The sequence below is a fragment of the Manis pentadactyla genome, chromosome 5, assembly GCF_030020395.1.
Source record: "Manis pentadactyla isolate mManPen7 chromosome 5, mManPen7.hap1, whole genome shotgun sequence".
Classification (NCBI taxonomy): domain Eukaryota; kingdom Metazoa; phylum Chordata; class Mammalia; order Pholidota; family Manidae; genus Manis; species Manis pentadactyla.
In genome coordinates, this window is record NC_080023.1 from 64,544,996 (window position 1) to 64,561,862 (window position 16,867).

The window sequence follows — 16,867 nt, forward strand, 5'->3', positions numbered from 1 at the left end:
TTTTATTTGTATTTTAGGGCAGAAAATATTTCAGACGTTTGTATGCTGGTGAAGATAACCCTATTGGTCCATTAGGCAAAGTCTGATGAGGCAGAAGAATGAGTGAGAATGTGCAAAGCCCAGTCCTTGATCAGGGTGGTGCTGGACCCAGGGCCTCTGGGGAAGGGCCAGTCTTCCCAGAAGCACAGCGTTCATCCACTGAAAAAGAAAGAAAGGCAGAGTCTATGGATACAGGCAAAGGGAAGATTAGCAGATTGGGAGGGTAGGGAAGACAACATAGACATCTCATTGAGTCTTTTTTCTCCATGAAATGAGAAGCCACGCATTAGCTGGAGGTGAGGCACATTGTGGTTTGAGATGATGGAGGAAGTAAAAGTCCGCTCGGAGGGTGGGAAGTAAATGGATCACAGGACTAGTGAGAGCAGCAGATCTGGCAGTGCTGAGGACCAATGGAGTTGTTTGTGAATTACCATAGTATTGATGTAAGATCAACTGCACATATTTAAAGTAAACAACTTGATAAATTTTGACATTAATGTATGTTTTTATTATTAATAAATGTTTTTGACATTAATATATGAAAACATTGACCACAATTAAGATAGTGAATGTATCCATTTCCTCCAAAAGTTTCCTCATGCCGCTTTGTAAGTAATTCCTCCCTCCCACCCCTTCCCAAACCACCTGTTTCCCCAGACCTGCTTTCTGTCACTATGGATTAGTTTGCATTTTGCATTCCTTTTCTCTGGCTTCTTTCACTCAGCATGATTATTTTCAGTCATTCATGTTTTACGTATCAGTAGTTTGTTCCTGTCATTGCTGAATTGTAGTCCATGGTATGGATATACTACAGTTTGCCTATCCATTCTTCAGTTGATGGCCATTCAGGTTGCTTACAATTTATAATTATAATAAATAAAGCTACAATGAACATACATATACAAGGCCGTATGTTGACATATGTTTCCTATTTTCTTGCGTAAATACCTAGGAATGGGATGCCTGGATCATATGGTAGATACATGTTTAACTTGTTAAGAAACTGCCAAACTTTTCTGAAGTCTTTGTAAATTTGTAACAATGTGTGAACATTCCCACCATGAATGTGTCTGTGTTCCAGTTTCTGCATCCTGGTAAGGGTGATCAGTGGGGTCTTAGTGTGGTTGGAGAATTAATGGGTGGGAGTAAAAGAAGAGGTGAACTGGAAAGATAAGAGGTGGTAGTTAGAGAGGGAAGTGTTTAAAAATGAGATTTTAGGGCAGTGGGGCCTAGTAAGACTATGAAGCATAGATGGCTACAGTGGAGTGGAGAACAAACTCTTTGGAGGTGAGGATGTCAGGGAACTGAGAGGGTAGGGCTTATCCATGTGCAGGTTGAAACCACCAAGCTAGATGGTAGTAGCAATGCTGGAGAGCACTGCAGTTAGCCAAACGTGGGAGGAAAGATGACCGGGAGCATGGTAGTTGGCTGCAATAAGGAACAGAGTGGATCTGATCAGATATGCTGGGGAATTTTTAGTCATGTATTAAATTTTTTAAATTCTAGAATATAATATAGGTATTCACAAGACCGTATATAGTGTATATATAAAACCTCAAGAAACAGAACAATACCTAATATGAATTGCAACTGCAATGGATTGAGTACCCGTTGGGCTGTGATATGGATGATAAAGTGAATAATAATAATAACCACCAGTGATAGTAATGACTATGTATGCAGTGCAGGCTATGTGGTGGGCCCGTAACAATTTTCACTACCATGATCCTCCACAGGATTGGCATGGTTGTTTCTTTTGCATAACCAATGAAAAATGAGAGTCAAATTTTAAAAAAATGAAGTAGAATATTGCAAGTATCTTTTGATACCCTCAGTGCCCCTTCCAATTGCCCTCCCTCTCACCTTGCTACTAAGGTCGCCACTAACCTGATACTTGTATTCATCATCCCTTGTTTTAGTTTACGGTTCAGCTCATAGTTCTGTCTGCACGGTTTTGTGTGTTTTTGAGCTCTATCAAAAAATTTCTTACTGATTCTCTCTGCAGCTTGTATTTTGTGTTGATTCATGTGGCTGTAGTTTGTTTTCAATGCACTAAGGTATTCATTGTAGGAATATTCCACAATTTATTTGACCACTCTATTTGGCTTATGATTCCAAATTCTTTCTATTAGGAAGAATACTGTGTGTCTCTCAGTGTGCATGTGTAAGAAGAGTTTTTCCAGGGTAGGTGTTGGATGTTTTTTTTAAGAGGAGAGAGGAACTCTGGTCTAAAAATTGCAGAAAGGAGCAAAGAAGGCACCAGTCCATCCCATCTCCAGATTGATGCTGGGAGCGGGGGGATGCAAGGAGAGGCTGCCCAAGGAAGACTGTTGTTGAATATACTGAGCCCTCAGGGTCGAAAATCCTTGCCTTACATCAAGGAAATCATTACAGATTCCCCATTATTCCCAGGGTGACTTTTCCCCTGGGCCTAGTCTTACTTTTGATCTTCTATATGGCTCCATACAGATGCAACAGAACAGCAACACAAAAAATAATCAAGACCAACTTAGGATATCCCAATTGAATTCCAAAGAACTGTGTCTCATGTAATGCCTATTTTTATATCATACATTCTAACCTTATAATCATCATTATGGTCTCAAGTCCATTATTCATTCTATTTAATCAATAAATATTTATTGAGTGTCTTTTGTGCCACTATGTGAATTCTGGTAATACTGGTGTCAATAAAAAAACAGTTTCCCTGAGTCAGATAAATGAGCTCTTGGTGCAATGAATGGTTCCACCAAAGCTGTGGAAGCAGACAGCCTTGGCTTTTGTGGGTTTCTCCTATACCCCAAGTTCCTCTTTGATCCCAGCCCTTTCAAATCTGCTCACTGGAGCACTGTCAATTAAAAAGTAAGGCATGGTCAGATGGAGTCTACTGGAAGAGAAAAGGCACTGAAATTAACACTCATGCATTATTCTTCAAACAAATACATGTGTCAGGAGCTTGGCTAGCCTTGAAGATACACTGGTGAGCAAATAGATAGGGGCTGTGACTCTGGAACCTGTAATGAATGAAGCAGACTTCAATCAGTTAGTCACAGATTTAAACAAACTCTCTAACTATGATAAATACTATGAAAGAAAAGTGCACAGTGTAATGACAACTATGATAAATACTATGAAAGAAAGTGCAAAGTGTAATGACAACAAATGATAAGGGATCTGGATCTGACCTAGCCTGGAAGGGAAGAAAAAGAGGGTAAGCTTCATAGACATAGCGGTGTTTGAGTTGAGCTTTGAAGGATAACTAAGAACTAACTAGGCAAAGGAAGGTAGACACAGCAGGAGAGTATTCCAGCAAGGTCAAAATCAGGAAACTTTAAATTTATTGCCACTAATCTCAAGTTGGCCCTCAGGGCTTCCCAGTAAAGTGCAATGGCATCACTCTCTCTCTTCTCAATTGTATTATTTCTTCTCCTTCCCACCCAAACTTGCTGCATCTCTCCTGCATCTCAGCTGATTACCTTGTGCACTGCTTCACCAAGGCAAGTGAAGAAATCCATCAGAAGAGAACTCACACAAGCTCCTACCATTGTATCTACCTACCTGCATGTGTCTGTGCATATACACCTTTTAGTATGAATGAATACTCAGTCCTGGTTCCTCTCCAAAGCCAGCTGCTCTACCTGTGCACTGGAAGCCAAACCCTCCTGTCTATATGACAAGCAATTCTCCCCTCTTTGTGAGTCACTCTAATCAGCATGTAACTTACCTTTCAAACAAAAAAAAATCCTTTCTTGACTTCATTTCTCCCTCCTCACCCATTTTTCTTCTTCAGCTTACTTCAAGATGTCCCTAAAGAGTTGCCTATATCCACAATGTCCAATTTATCTCCTTCCATCATCTTCTGAGTCCACTTCAATCAGGCTTCTCTACTCATGCCTATCAACTCAGCTTGCTCTTATCAAGGTCACCAATGACTGTCTTAGATCCATCCACAGGTTGTGTCAATCTTCATTCCCATGACACCTTAGTAGCATTTAATATCTGTTCAGTCTCCTCCTTGAACACTTTCTTCACTCAGAGAATCATGCTGTGTGGGTTTTCTCCTACCCCACCAGCTTTTCCTCTCTCTGCTCGTACCATCTCCTCTCCATAGTCTTTAAGTTTGGGGTACCCTAAGTCTCATATTTGAATGGTTTCTTCTTGTTCTCACTTGGTGATCCTGCTCATCATTCATTCTCAAGGTTTTAAATACAAAGGAGCACCTCCAGCCTGGGCTTCTCTCTTGTGCAGCAAATTGCCCATTCAGCATCTCCTCTTGGCTCTGCACAGGCCTCTCAAATTGAACACGCATGTCACTGAATCCCTCTTCTTCCTCCAGCACATCTAGTCCTCCTGCAGTTTCCCCATCTCAGGTAAGGGCAGCACCAGCCTTCTAGGTCAGGGCTCAGCAGACTACAGCCCACAGGCCAACTCCAGTTCATTGCCTGAATTTGTAAGTCAAGTTTTATTTGGAACACGTTCACGTCCATTCCTTTACATATTCTCTGAGTCTGCTTTCATGCTATACATACAGAGTTGAGCAGTTGCAACAGAGACCATATGGCCTGCAAAGCCTAAAATATTTATTATGCATCCACTTTCAGAAAATGTTTTTGTCAACCCCTGTTTGAAGTGTTGAGGCCCAAATCCTTAAAAACATCCTTGATTCCTCTCTTACTTTGGAACTCATACCCCACATCCAATCTGTCAGCCAAACTTACAGATGTTTTTAAGGCTTCCCCTTAAAACATATGAATCCAGTCACTCTCCCTACCTACTGCCCTGAGGAACTCCTGTCGTCACTCACCTGGATGACCCCAGGAGCTTCCTAACAGGTCATCCTGCTTCCACCCACCCATCTGTCCTCAATGCAGCAGACACCACTCACCTTCCCAAAGCCCTCCAGCAGTTTGAGTAAAACTTGACGTCCTTCCAGTACAGGCTAAGAGTAGTGGGGCCTCGTTACTGCTCTGGTTTCATCTCCCTTATTTCAGCCACTTTAGCTGATTGGCTGTTCCTCTAACATGTAGGCCATACTTGTCCCCGCAAACCTTTGCACTTGCTGTTTCCCTTGTCTGGAAGCTTTCCCAATAGCTCCATGACTTACTCCCTTGCCTCCTTCAAGCCTTTGCATAAATGTTTTCCTCTCACTAAGGCCCTCCATTACCACCATATTTAAAATTTCCAACTGAACCTCTTCCCACCATTCCCTTTCTCTGCCTAATTATTCTCCTAATCACTTGTTACCTTCTAGTGCATGATTTTTGAACTTTTATTTTATTAACTACTCCCTATCAGAATGCAACCTCCACGAGGGTGTGTTTTTCTGCTTTGTTCATGGGTGAATTCTCATGCCTAGAACAATGCTTATCATATAATAAAAGCTCAGTGAATATTTGTTGAATAAGTGAGTCCTGTGGCAGTAGAGAATATGGGGTAGAGAACAGATCAAGAGGCCTGAAGGAGGCCAGTCTGTCTGGAGGAGCCCTGCCTGCCAGAGGCAGAGAAGGAAGGAGCAGATTGAAAAGTCTGAGGAGGAAGGCCAGCCAGGGGTGAGGCAGAGGTACTCTCTAGCAATGTCTTGAAGAGTGGGATGTAGGACAGGTAAGTTTTAATCAGGGTGAAAGAGTAAAGTCTCAGAGCACGCAGATTTGAAAAGTCTGGGCAGAGCACCACAGCAGTGAGCCCTTTAGCAACCCAAGGGCAACTGTGAGGCCTTCAGAATGAAAGCACCAGGAAAAGCAAATAGGACCAAAGAATTCCAGATGAATTAGATTATGCCCGTTCTAATGAGCAGGTGAACCTCATCATGATCTGAACCGATGAAGCCCCTTGCCCCCACACATCTCTTTATGCAGTAAATATTTGGCACCTACAACAAGGCACCGTTCAGTCCTGAGAGGTGTGGGACGGGGGCGCAGCTTGGATGGCGTGTGCAAAGTTGACCCTATTCTTAAGGAGCTCTTGTTTCTCCTGCTTTTAGGTTCCTGATCCCCATTGCATTCCAGCAGACCAACCGCCCCGTGCCAGTGGTGTATTCACTCAATACTGAATTTCAGCTCTGCAACAATGAGAAGGTGTTCCTAATGGATCCCAATACATCTGATATGTCACTGGCGGAAATGGATTACAAAGGGGCCTTCTCAAAAGGTAAGTTGTTTCCTTTGCCTGCAGAAAGAGACTCTGGCTGCATTATGCTAGGCCATTGGCTTTCAGCCACCTCTGAAAGCACTGAAGATTCCCCCGGGGTTGGCTCCAGGGCAGCCAAGGTTTAGTCGGGGAATGAACCTGTATGCTTCCTTCACGTTGTTTCAAAGTGAGATCACATACCTGGTACTGTAATGATTAGCAGTGTGGTACGGTGGAAAAGCACTGGTCTGAGTGGTAAGAAGACTGGAATTTCCTGCCAGATTCTGTCTGCCTCTGGGTAGATTCCTTTATCTCTTAATTCCTCAGAGAGGTTGCTGTATGACTCCCACTACTTGCTGGCCTCAAATGTATGTGAACCTTCGTATGCATGCCCTCCATCATGGTGTCTCTCCTTGAAATGGTTCCTTGGTCCCCTCCCGGCCCCAGACAGGGTTCCCTTGACTTTTCAAAAGGCTAGCTCTTTCTCCTCCTCAGGTCTCCACTTAAATGTTACCCTCCTCAAAGAGGCTTTCCCTGACCACACCACACAATATAACATAGGCCTTCATATTTTTCGCTTTCACAGATCACTGCTCATTTTTATAACACTTACCACAATTTTTAAAATTACATAATATATATCAAATATTCTTTACTTATATATTGCCAATCTCTACCACTAGACTGTAAGTTCCATGAGAATAAAGATTATATGTTCCATGAGAATAGATCGGTTACCAGATTTGCACACCATACCACCCGTGCCTCGGTGCTCAATCCATATTTGTTGAATGAATAAATGTATTAAATATCTGCCTGTCCTCTCTCAATTACCTTTTATGCCTTTCTCTTACTTTTAATCTTCTTGTCATATCTGAGATTTTTTTTTCACCCAATAAACATATGAGTCCTGCCCAGAACAGAAAAAAAAAAATCCTTCCCCCTCAAACTTCAGCCCATTGTCTCCTTTTCTTTTCTCTGAGAAACGTCCTAGAGGAGTGGTGAGCACACACTGTCTCCAGGGCCCTTCCTTACAACCACTCCCCCATCCATCTGGGGCAGGCTGGGGTGGTCCTGCCACGGCTCGGAGCTCTCTCTCATTGATGACACCAAACCCATGGATTCCTATTTGGTTTCCTGTGCATCAGCCTCACCTGACACGGTCTTGCCTCTCTGACCATTCCTTTCTCTCCTGCCTTGGGTCTCTGCCCTCTGCCCTGTCCGTGTGTCCCCAGGTTGCATGCTTGGCCTCTTGTCATTTCAGTGGTACTCTGGCCGTCCCTGTGGCTTGGCCCGTGCATTCCTTCGCACTGAACTTCCTATACGCCTCCTGCTCCACAGCCATCCCATAAAAGTTGACTCTATCTCTGATCTCTCCCGAGCTTCATAGCCACAGTTCCACATGCGGGTCTGGAACTACCACACCTCTCTAAGCGGATGTCTTTCAGACACAGGGAGACATCTAGAACTGGGCAGGCTCCTGCCACAGCTGCTGCCCCGGTGACCACCACCATCCTCCAGGTGCCCAGGCAGAAACCTCAGGGTTATTTTCCACAACTCCTTTGCCTCCCACATCCCATTCATTATTAAGGTGAACAGAATGCAACTCCTCCACATTTCTTGAATACATTCCCTTGCTTCACAGCTATATTTTAGGTACCTCTTACTAGCGCATTAAAATAACCCCCTACCTGATAACTGTGGCTCTAGTCCTTGGTCTTTCCTCCATTCTCTGTGTCCCTGAAGCCTGGATGTGTTCCCTGTTATGTGCCTACTTAAGCGCAGCCTCCTCAGCACCGTAGGCCCCTAGGGTCCCTAGGAGTCTCTCCGCCCACACCCTCCTCTCAGGTCGCACCAACCTGCTCAGTGCCACACAGTAAGTGCTCTGGACGAGCCTTTGGAGTCAGACAGATACTCAAATCCTCCTCCCCCCGTGTCACAGATATGAAACTTTGGACGACTTTTGTAAAATTGGGATAATTGAACCTGTCTCTTGGGCCCCTGGGAGGATTGAATAAGACAGTGTAGGTGAGGAACTCAGCCGTAGCAGGCACCAAGGAAACAGAGCCGACCCAGGCCTCATATCCTCCCAGCACTCAGTGTTTAGCACATCGACTTCCTTTTGCCTAGAAACTCCCCGTGGCCTCTCCCTCTCACCTCAAATGCTCTACCTGACAAATGCCTACTCATGTTTCAGGATACTGCTCGAATATTATTCCTCTCTGAACCCTTCACAGCTCTCCCCAGGCAGATTTCTGTGCTCAGCTACATGCTCATTTGGCACTGTGTCCCTTGCTCTACTGTGGTTCACAACAGTACAGTGCTGTGGGAGCTAACAGAGTAGGTTTTAGAGCCAAAGACTTGACTCGGAATCCCCCCTCACCACCTACTAGCTTTGTGACCTTCAACACATCACGTAACTACTCAGTGCCTCGATTTCCTCATCAGTCAAACTTTGAGTACTACATGAGTTCTAAATGGGAAGGGCTTAGTACATATCTCACAAATAGTATGAGTTTGACAAATATTAGCTATCTTTGGAAATTGCTTAGCTGCATCTCACTTACCTTTGTATCCCCTGCACACGACAGTGCTTGGCATACCCTAAATGCTTAATGAATGCTTAAGTGAATAAAAGAAGCAATAAATGAATGAGCATTTTAGTGGCAAATGGAATCATAGAGCTTCTCATAGAACAGTAACTTTTTTTTTAAGGTATCATTGATATATAATCTTCTGAAGGCTTCACATGAGCAACATTGGGGTTACTACATTCACCCATGTTATCAAGTCCCACCCACCCACATCCCATTGCAATCACTGTCCATCAGTGTAGTCAGATGCTGTAGAGTCACTACTTGTCTTCCCTGTGCAATACTGCCTTCCCCATGACCCCCCTACATTATGTGTGTTAATCATAATCCCCTTTAATCCCCTTCTCCCTCCCTCCCCACCTACCCTCCGCAGCCCCTTCCCTTTGGTAACCACTAGTCTCTTCTTGGAGTCTAGAACAGTAACTTTTGACTCTGAGGAAGTGTGTTAAATCATTTCTACTATTTACATTTCTTTCTCTTTAATCTTAAAGTCTAACCTAATGAATGCCTCTGGATCTTTCCAGGTCAAATCCTTTATGGCCGAGTACTCTGGAATCCAGAACAAAACCTTAACTCTGCTTACAAACTCCAGCTGGAGAAAGTCTATCTTTGTACTGGCAAGGATGGCTATGTGCCTTTCTTTGATCCCACGGGGACCATCTACAACGAAGGGCCACAGTATGGATGCATTCAGCCTAACAAGCACCTGAAGCACAGATTCCTGCTGCTGGTATGCTAGCTGACAGAGTCACGGGCTGGCATCCTGAGTGGGTTTCCTCAGCTACAAGGCCTGGCTAAAGCAGTAGAACTCCCCGGTGTTCTATCTTGATGGTCTTCTCTCTGTACATATTTTTGTTGCTGTTTTTTCCCTCTCATCAGCTTAATGATAACACACATTAACAAATGTGATGGTGATGGTGGGTAACATGATAAGCTATATTAGTGTCCCAGGAAAAGAAACGTCCAGGCCAGTGATTCTCAAAGTGTGGTCCAGAGAAACCCCTGACTGTCCCCAGTACTCTTTCAGGGAGTGCACAAAGTCACAGCTGCTTTCCTAATAATGTGATGGTGCTCGCCTTTTTCACATGCATTCCTCAGGAGTGTAAAGGGTATAAGATGGTTATTGATATGGTTTCAGATTCCACATTGTAACTAATTTCTTAAAAATTCTACTTATCAAGTATTTTCTCAATATCAAAAAGAATACCCATAATTTTCTGAAAAAGCTATTAAAACATCCCTCCCTTTTCGAGCCACATAGGTGTGTGAGGCCAGATTTTTCATCATATACTTCAGCCCAAACCACATCATAACTGACTAAATATAGAAGAAATTATAAGAATCTAGTTCTTTTCCAGAGATTTGCAAAGACGTAAAACAATACAAACTCTGTTTTGGCGATGCAGGGGTAAAGACAGGTGTTTTCTCTAAAAAGTATGTTACTTATGTTAATAGGTAATGTGTTTTTCATTGTCATTTTAAGTGAATTAGTAACATATTTTTTAATTTTTCAGTGTTAATTTTAGTACAGGAAATATTGAGAGAGAAAAACCACATAAACAAAGACTTTTAGGATCTTTGGTTTTTAAGTGCGTAAAGAATCCTGAGACCAAGTAGCCTGAGAATTATTTGTCTAGGCTAGTGCATTCTTTGTGTTTTGAGGTCAGAGGCCACTACGTGCCCTCCCTCGAAGAGGGCAGTGGGGGCTTAGGAGGGCACGTGTCCCAATGTGACCCAAGGCGACAATGGAGAGTACCATCATCTTCTCACTGACTGACCCCTGCCAGCTCAGTGCTTCCACCTTTCTACATTTTGTGTTTCTTTTTTTCTGAAATTCTAGGACCGCAGTCAGCCTGAGGTAACCGATAAGTACTTCCATGATGTGCCCTTTGAGGCCCACTTTGCTTCCGAGTTGCCTGATTTCCATGTGGTCAGTAGCATGCCAGGTGTGGATGGATTTACTCTGAAAGTAGATGCACTCTATAAGGTGAGTGTGGTGAGAAGCATGGAAGCATAGGACCATGGCCACTTTAAAGGTTACAAAAGGAGGATGACATTATCTCTGGACTGTCAGTTTCTTTTTACAGCATTTATAGCATTCTTGCTGGCAAGTCTTCTTTATTGTTGTTAAGCTTATTGTTACCTCTAGTTCTTCATCATCTATGCCCAAAAGACAAAAGCAATGATAAAATTCTTTAATTTGCATATAGACACTTGTCATTGTCTTTATCAGGGTGCACATGATATTCTAGTATTTCCTAAATTCTTTTATATTGCCTGCATTTTGGCTCTGTGCTCCACCAACTGATTTTCACAGGCATGGGAACACATTTAACAAAATCAGAAATACAATACAGCAAATTAGCATGATGGCGAGATTACTAGTATTTGATAAGCAAAAGTACTCTGAAGTCCTAGTAATAATCATGAACTTCCAAGATCAAATTCTACCTTTTTCTGTCTCCAAATAGTGATCCATGACTTTGGATTTCAGATCTATTGTCACTCTTTGAGAGTTAGTTCAAAACCACAGAGGGTCTCAATGGGGGCAGATGAGGTGGGTATAAAATACTTGATGATATAACTGCTTGGGAGAAGCCCTAAGACGTGTTCAAATTTAGCAAATTTTTGTCAAGTCTCTGTGTATTATGCTCAGAGTAGGTGTTTACATAATATTTGTTGAATGCCTCTATTTTAGTTTCATCATTAAATAACATAAACAAGTGAAGATCACTGGAAATAAATGTGGTTATTAATACTATTACTTCATTGCTATCAATAGAGACCAACCAATCATAAGTATTTACTTAGCTAAAAAGACCATGAAAGACAGACCCTTGGGGCTTTTCTCTACACAGATAGGGGAACAGAAGAGAATGTGAATAGTTGGCCAAAGATCACCCTAATTTGGGAATAAAATAGAACCCATAATATTTGGTTTAATTCTCTATCAGTAGACACCAACCATTACTTACTACAGTCTTCTTGAAGCCATTTATCTATCAAGGCTTGTGGTGGCAGATGTCTTTTCATTTCCTTTCTCCAGAGGGGCTGTGGGCAACAGTGACATGTTGGTCTGTCTCCCTGTTTGCCTCCTCCTGCAGGTGGAGGCGGGACACCAGTGGTATCTCCAAGTGATCTACATCATTGGCCCTGGCACCATCGCAGGGCCTCGGGTCCAGCGCTCTCTCACGGCCCCTGTGAGGCGCAGCCGAAGGGACCTGGTGGACCCCAGCGGCCATCTGACCCTTGATGATTCCCTCATCTATGACAATGAAGGGGACCAAGTCAAGAATGGTACGAATATGAAGTCCCTGAATCTGGAGATGCAGGAGCCAGCTGTAGCTGCCTCTCTGTCCCAAACTGGGGCATCTGTTGGCAGCGCCCTTGCTGCTGTCATGCTTCTACTTCTGGTGCTTTTGGTGGCTTGTTTCATCACCAGGAAATGCCAGAACCAGAGGAGGAAACCGCCCCCAGAGGACATTTTGGAGGAATACCCCCTGAACACCAAGGTGGATATGCCCAAGAGGAACCTGGACAGGGTGGAGAAGAATGTAAACAGACACTACTGCACCGTGCGGAATGTCAACATACTGAGTGAAACTGAGGGGGCTTACTCATTCAAAGGTGCCAAAGTAAAAAAATTGAATCTGGAAGTCCGAGTTCACAACAATTTACAAGAGGGAACAGAAGTTTAATGGAGGAGACCCATGTGTATTTTTTTCTAAATCAGTTTTATAAAACGGGGTAAAATACTGTTATTTTTATAGCCTCACAGATTACAAAGGGAAGACTATAGCTTTGAGTGGTGGGAGGCACACATCACATGCATCAACGCACAACTGAGCTACCTCATTAAGCAAAGAACCGCTAAGACCCCCAGAGTACTAGCGTAGAGTTCTTCTGGTAGACCCCTCTAATAGTCTCTGCAGGTACAAATTGCTCCTTCTGTTAGGCTGATCTTAGAAAGCAAGTGTTTTAATATTAAGATGGGGGTTGGACTATTAGGTTAGCTGAAGGAGTTCAGAGGGCTGGGCAATGTACTGTGGTAGATCTCAGAAAGAGAGCGGGGTCCAGGCCTTTGGTTCCCCACCACCACCTCCAGCTCTCTTACACCTGGGCTTTTCTTCGGCCTCTGCACAGCAGAGTTCAAATTGCCTACACCCAGCCCAGATTCCATTTAGAGTTCTGCTAATCAGCACAACTGATAGGTTTTCTCATTGCAGCCGCCCAACAGCCTGCACTCCGTGGCTTTGAATTGAACTTTGCATTTTCACAGCCCTTTTCACATGGGGGTTTCAAAGTGCTCTTGACTAGAGCACCTCTCTGCAACCTGGGCATGCCCTGTCAGATGTCTGGCAGGCTCAACTCCATTTCAGAGGGGGAAAGAGACGTGGGGAAAAGAGGGGCCTGGCAAGCATCTCAGAGCACCTTAGTGATGTGCCATGCCAGGCCCAGGGCGTGTCCCTGTGTCCTCTCTGATTAAGGATACTGCAGAGCAAGATGGATGCACCTGGCCTTTTTATTCTACATTGCCATGGATGCTTAAAATACCCACCATGCTTTGCTATCTGGGAGCTGTTTTATTCTTCTAGGGTTCCAGGAAAGTAAGTGATTCACTTGAAGAGAGCAAATCAGGAGAAAGCCCAGGTCAGAGCGAAATCAGTCAGTAGATACCAGCTAGCGCTCACAGCAGATTGAAGTGTGAGTACAGCAGATGAAGGCACCACTCCTCTTACAGTTTGTCAGGGGTGTCTCTTCTGGGGGTTCTTTTCTGGTAGCTCAGGCGCTTATTTTATCATATCAGCACATGACAAGACCATAGCCACGTGGCTTTAAAATGATTAGTGTTCAAATAGCAGCTTAATGATTTTGTATGTAGTGTGCACACAGCTTGCTTTTGTGTTTCTTCTTTGTTTCTGCCTTATTGGCAAAAAACATAAGCATGCATGTTACGTTGTTTTGAGTTGGAGGCACAATTTCATTGTTCAGGAGTAAAATACATGTTCTCTTCCTAATGCATGGCACACCATAACCACTGAGCAAATAACAGGGCATTTGCATTGTGTAATATTTGTATTAGAATGACCCAAGCTCTCTAAGAACATTCCAGACTGGACACACTTTGGCACTAGAAGCTAGAAAGAATGGACTGTGAGAGGTTGTAGGCAACTCCACCAGACTCCAAACTGCTTGAGAGAAGGACCTGTGTGAGCTGTGCCTTTGGTTCTCAGCAGTTCCTTGCACATACCAAGCACTCTAGAAATATTTGTGAAGTAAACAACTGAGTGGTGTCATGGGTGAATGATAGAGGAATAAATTTACAAAGGGGAGGTGAGAGAGTGTGGTGGCAATGTCACAAGGGCAAGTAGAGAAAAAAATATCCAAAACTCTCTCTTCTATTTGGATTATAAAATAATCTCATTGGAACAAAGAAGCTCCACCTGATAAAAAATGAAGATGGCATGGTCTTAAGGAGGACTGAACAGAAAAATCTTAATAATGCATTAGCAGGAGGTGACACCACGAATCAGTTTCCAGAGCAAGACATTCAGAGGAAAGTCTAAATTTCATTCTAAGATGAGCGTAAGATTTTCAGGAGAGGAATGAATTGGGGTGAGCCTGGGGCCTGACACTCCTGACTGGTCAGGTGCTGCATGAGGCCGGCTTGGGTGGTTTGGGGCAGAACTTCTGTATTGGCCTCATGAACAACATGGTGTCTCATGGCTGGGGAACTCCGGTCAGGCCTGGAATCTTCTGCAGAACAACCTGGAAGGTTAATGCTCATTCTGCAAGGACAGGAAGCCTGTCACTTGTGGAGCAACTTTTGATTTGGCCTGTTATTTGTAACTGCTCCTAGTTGCCAGAATGCTTACTTTCCATTTGCTCCAGTATTCTTCTTGAACATCCCTTCCCTTTACTACCAAATAGGACACATACATGGGAAGTGTGCAGACATAAGGTAGAATGAAGCTAGTGTGGGAAGGGATGGAGAGTGAGATCTCAGAGTGCTCTTAGCAGCCTCGGGTACGCGGTGGTTGAGTGACAGGCAGCCTTCTGTGAGGACCTTCAGGGAGGTAAGTGTGTAAAAGGAAAGCCCTTGGGACACTCCTGCTTCCCTTTCTGCCTTCCCCCACTGCATGCACTTCACCGAGTGCTCTTTTCTCTGGTGTATGCACACTCATTCAACAGAAAGGGTCAAGATGTGAAGCTGAGTTGTGCTCCTTTGATACAGGATGTTTCATTTTGTTTATGTTTTATACTTTACATTAGAGATCAGATAATTTGGTTACTGATGTGAGATTATATTTCAGTCAAAGCTCTCCTTTTGGTTCTCTAACTTGCTCACTAATGCCTCATGTGCATTTTACTAATGTTTTATACCATGCTTTTAGGTGAGAAGTAACAGAAAACCCTGAAGACTTGCTATTTGCTATCACAGGCTGGCTGTGAAAGTTAAAGAAAAGAGTCTATACCTTTTTTCTGCCTTACTGCCCTTATATTGTGCCCCAGGCCTCCTGAAAGACTCCTGCAGATGCAGAAATAGCGTGGAATGTGTTTGCACAGTCTCATGATATTCAGTCTCATCTATAGGTGTTCATTATCCCTGGTACTATAAACCTGCTCGGACTGAATACAACATTTGTGGTGCTGTCGACCTGATTTCTGGACTCAAGTGATTTTTGTATTTCCAATATCAATTTGTGTGTTATGAATTTCTGATTGCTCCAATAGCATATGCCACTATATAAATTTGTATTAATAAATGACAGTCTGGTTGTGGGCTTTTTTTGCTATGTTCTTTTTAGACTGTCCATCTCATTAACATAAGACATTGCCATTAAGAGGGCAAAATCATTCCAAAATTTGAAGTAAAGTTTTTTGGCAAAAACCCCTCTGAAGAGGGTGAATCTGAGACACATGAACTGAGCAAGATGAAGAATATATTATATATTCCCAGATCATCATAGCCCTTCTTTTGCAGTCATTTGAAGCCCCAAGACAAAGAGGACAAATTAAAATCTCCATGTGTAGTACAATACTATTTACATTAGATCATCATCAAATCTTTTTAGGTTACTTTGTATACTGTAAGAATAGCTGTGTCCTTTATGCACTCACAAAGATGTGTTGAGTGTCCATACTCGCCCTGGAGATGACCAGAGCTCCTAACAGGAGTTTACTGGCTTGTGAAGGGAAAAATGGCAGAGTCAGAATGGAACAAAGCCCAGGCAGCCGCAGCACTCTGCAAGCCCGTGTATTTGTGTGCCTGTCTTCTCTGTGGACCTGGTTCAAATAAAACCCCCAAAACAAAAATAATGCCTAGGACAGTGACCAGCAGGGCTCTGCTGGCACCTTTTCATGGCACATTTGCAAACTCAGCAAGACTTGAGAAAGCCTGTTTTCATAAAATCTGGGGAAAGGAAACCACAACCAAGCCTGGGATTTCCTTAAATGCTGCCAGGGACTTAATATAAACTTCACTTCCTTGCAATTTCCTATGATTGTCCCTTACCCAACAGCAGTAGACTGCATTCTTCTTGGGCCCATGGAGAAGCTGTATCAGGAACCAGTCTATGAATTGTTAGTATTGGCTATGATAATGCTTCCTGAGACCTGAAATTTCATGGACATAAAGTTTAGGAAACTCAGGGGTAAGCAACAATAAAAAAATGAGTTCTCACTTAAATTTTGCAGCATCTCAGTCTTGGGTTTTGAAACATACTGGGAGCAGGAGAGGGAGACAATATTGAGAATATTTTATTCAATTCAACCTCATGAAATTGCTGATTTTGTAGATTAAAAACAACTCTCAGTATCGGTAGTTTTACATGTCTTGATATTAAGATGCCACGGTATGCAACAGAAATTCTATCCCCAAAGGAGCCTGAAAGAACCCTACCTAGGAGCCCTTTAGAATGAATGGCATACTGAGAGTAGCTAGTAGCCCAGGTAATCTGGCGATCAAGAGCCATGACTCTTATATTCCCTACCTCATTCAGGCCTCATAACAACCCTATGAAATAGTTGTAGTTCGATGACCTGGATAATTTTCTTTGAAAGTTCCATGTGAATATTTTCATACAGAATTTCAAGTCTGCCAGAAA

General features: G+C 43.2%; 1 protein-coding gene across 2 annotated transcripts in view; it reads left to right on the forward strand.

The window, feature by feature from the left end:
* Nucleotides 1-15,540, forward strand: part of FRAS1 (Fraser extracellular matrix complex subunit 1) — a 441,866-nt gene extending 426,326 nt beyond the window's left edge. For both annotated transcript variants that reach the window (XM_057502364.1, XM_036906452.2), the window contains 4 exons: nucleotides 6,020-6,186; nucleotides 9,284-9,489; nucleotides 10,600-10,746; nucleotides 11,864-15,540. In XM_057502364.1, the coding sequence (XP_057358347.1) occupies nucleotides 6,020-6,186; nucleotides 9,284-9,489; nucleotides 10,600-10,746; nucleotides 11,864-12,457 (1,114 nt within the window). In that variant the 3' untranslated portion in view covers nucleotides 12,458-15,540. The remainder of the gene's footprint in view (nucleotides 1-6,019; nucleotides 6,187-9,283; nucleotides 9,490-10,599; nucleotides 10,747-11,863) is intronic.
* The last annotated feature ends 1,327 nt before the right edge of the window (nucleotides 15,541-16,867 follow it).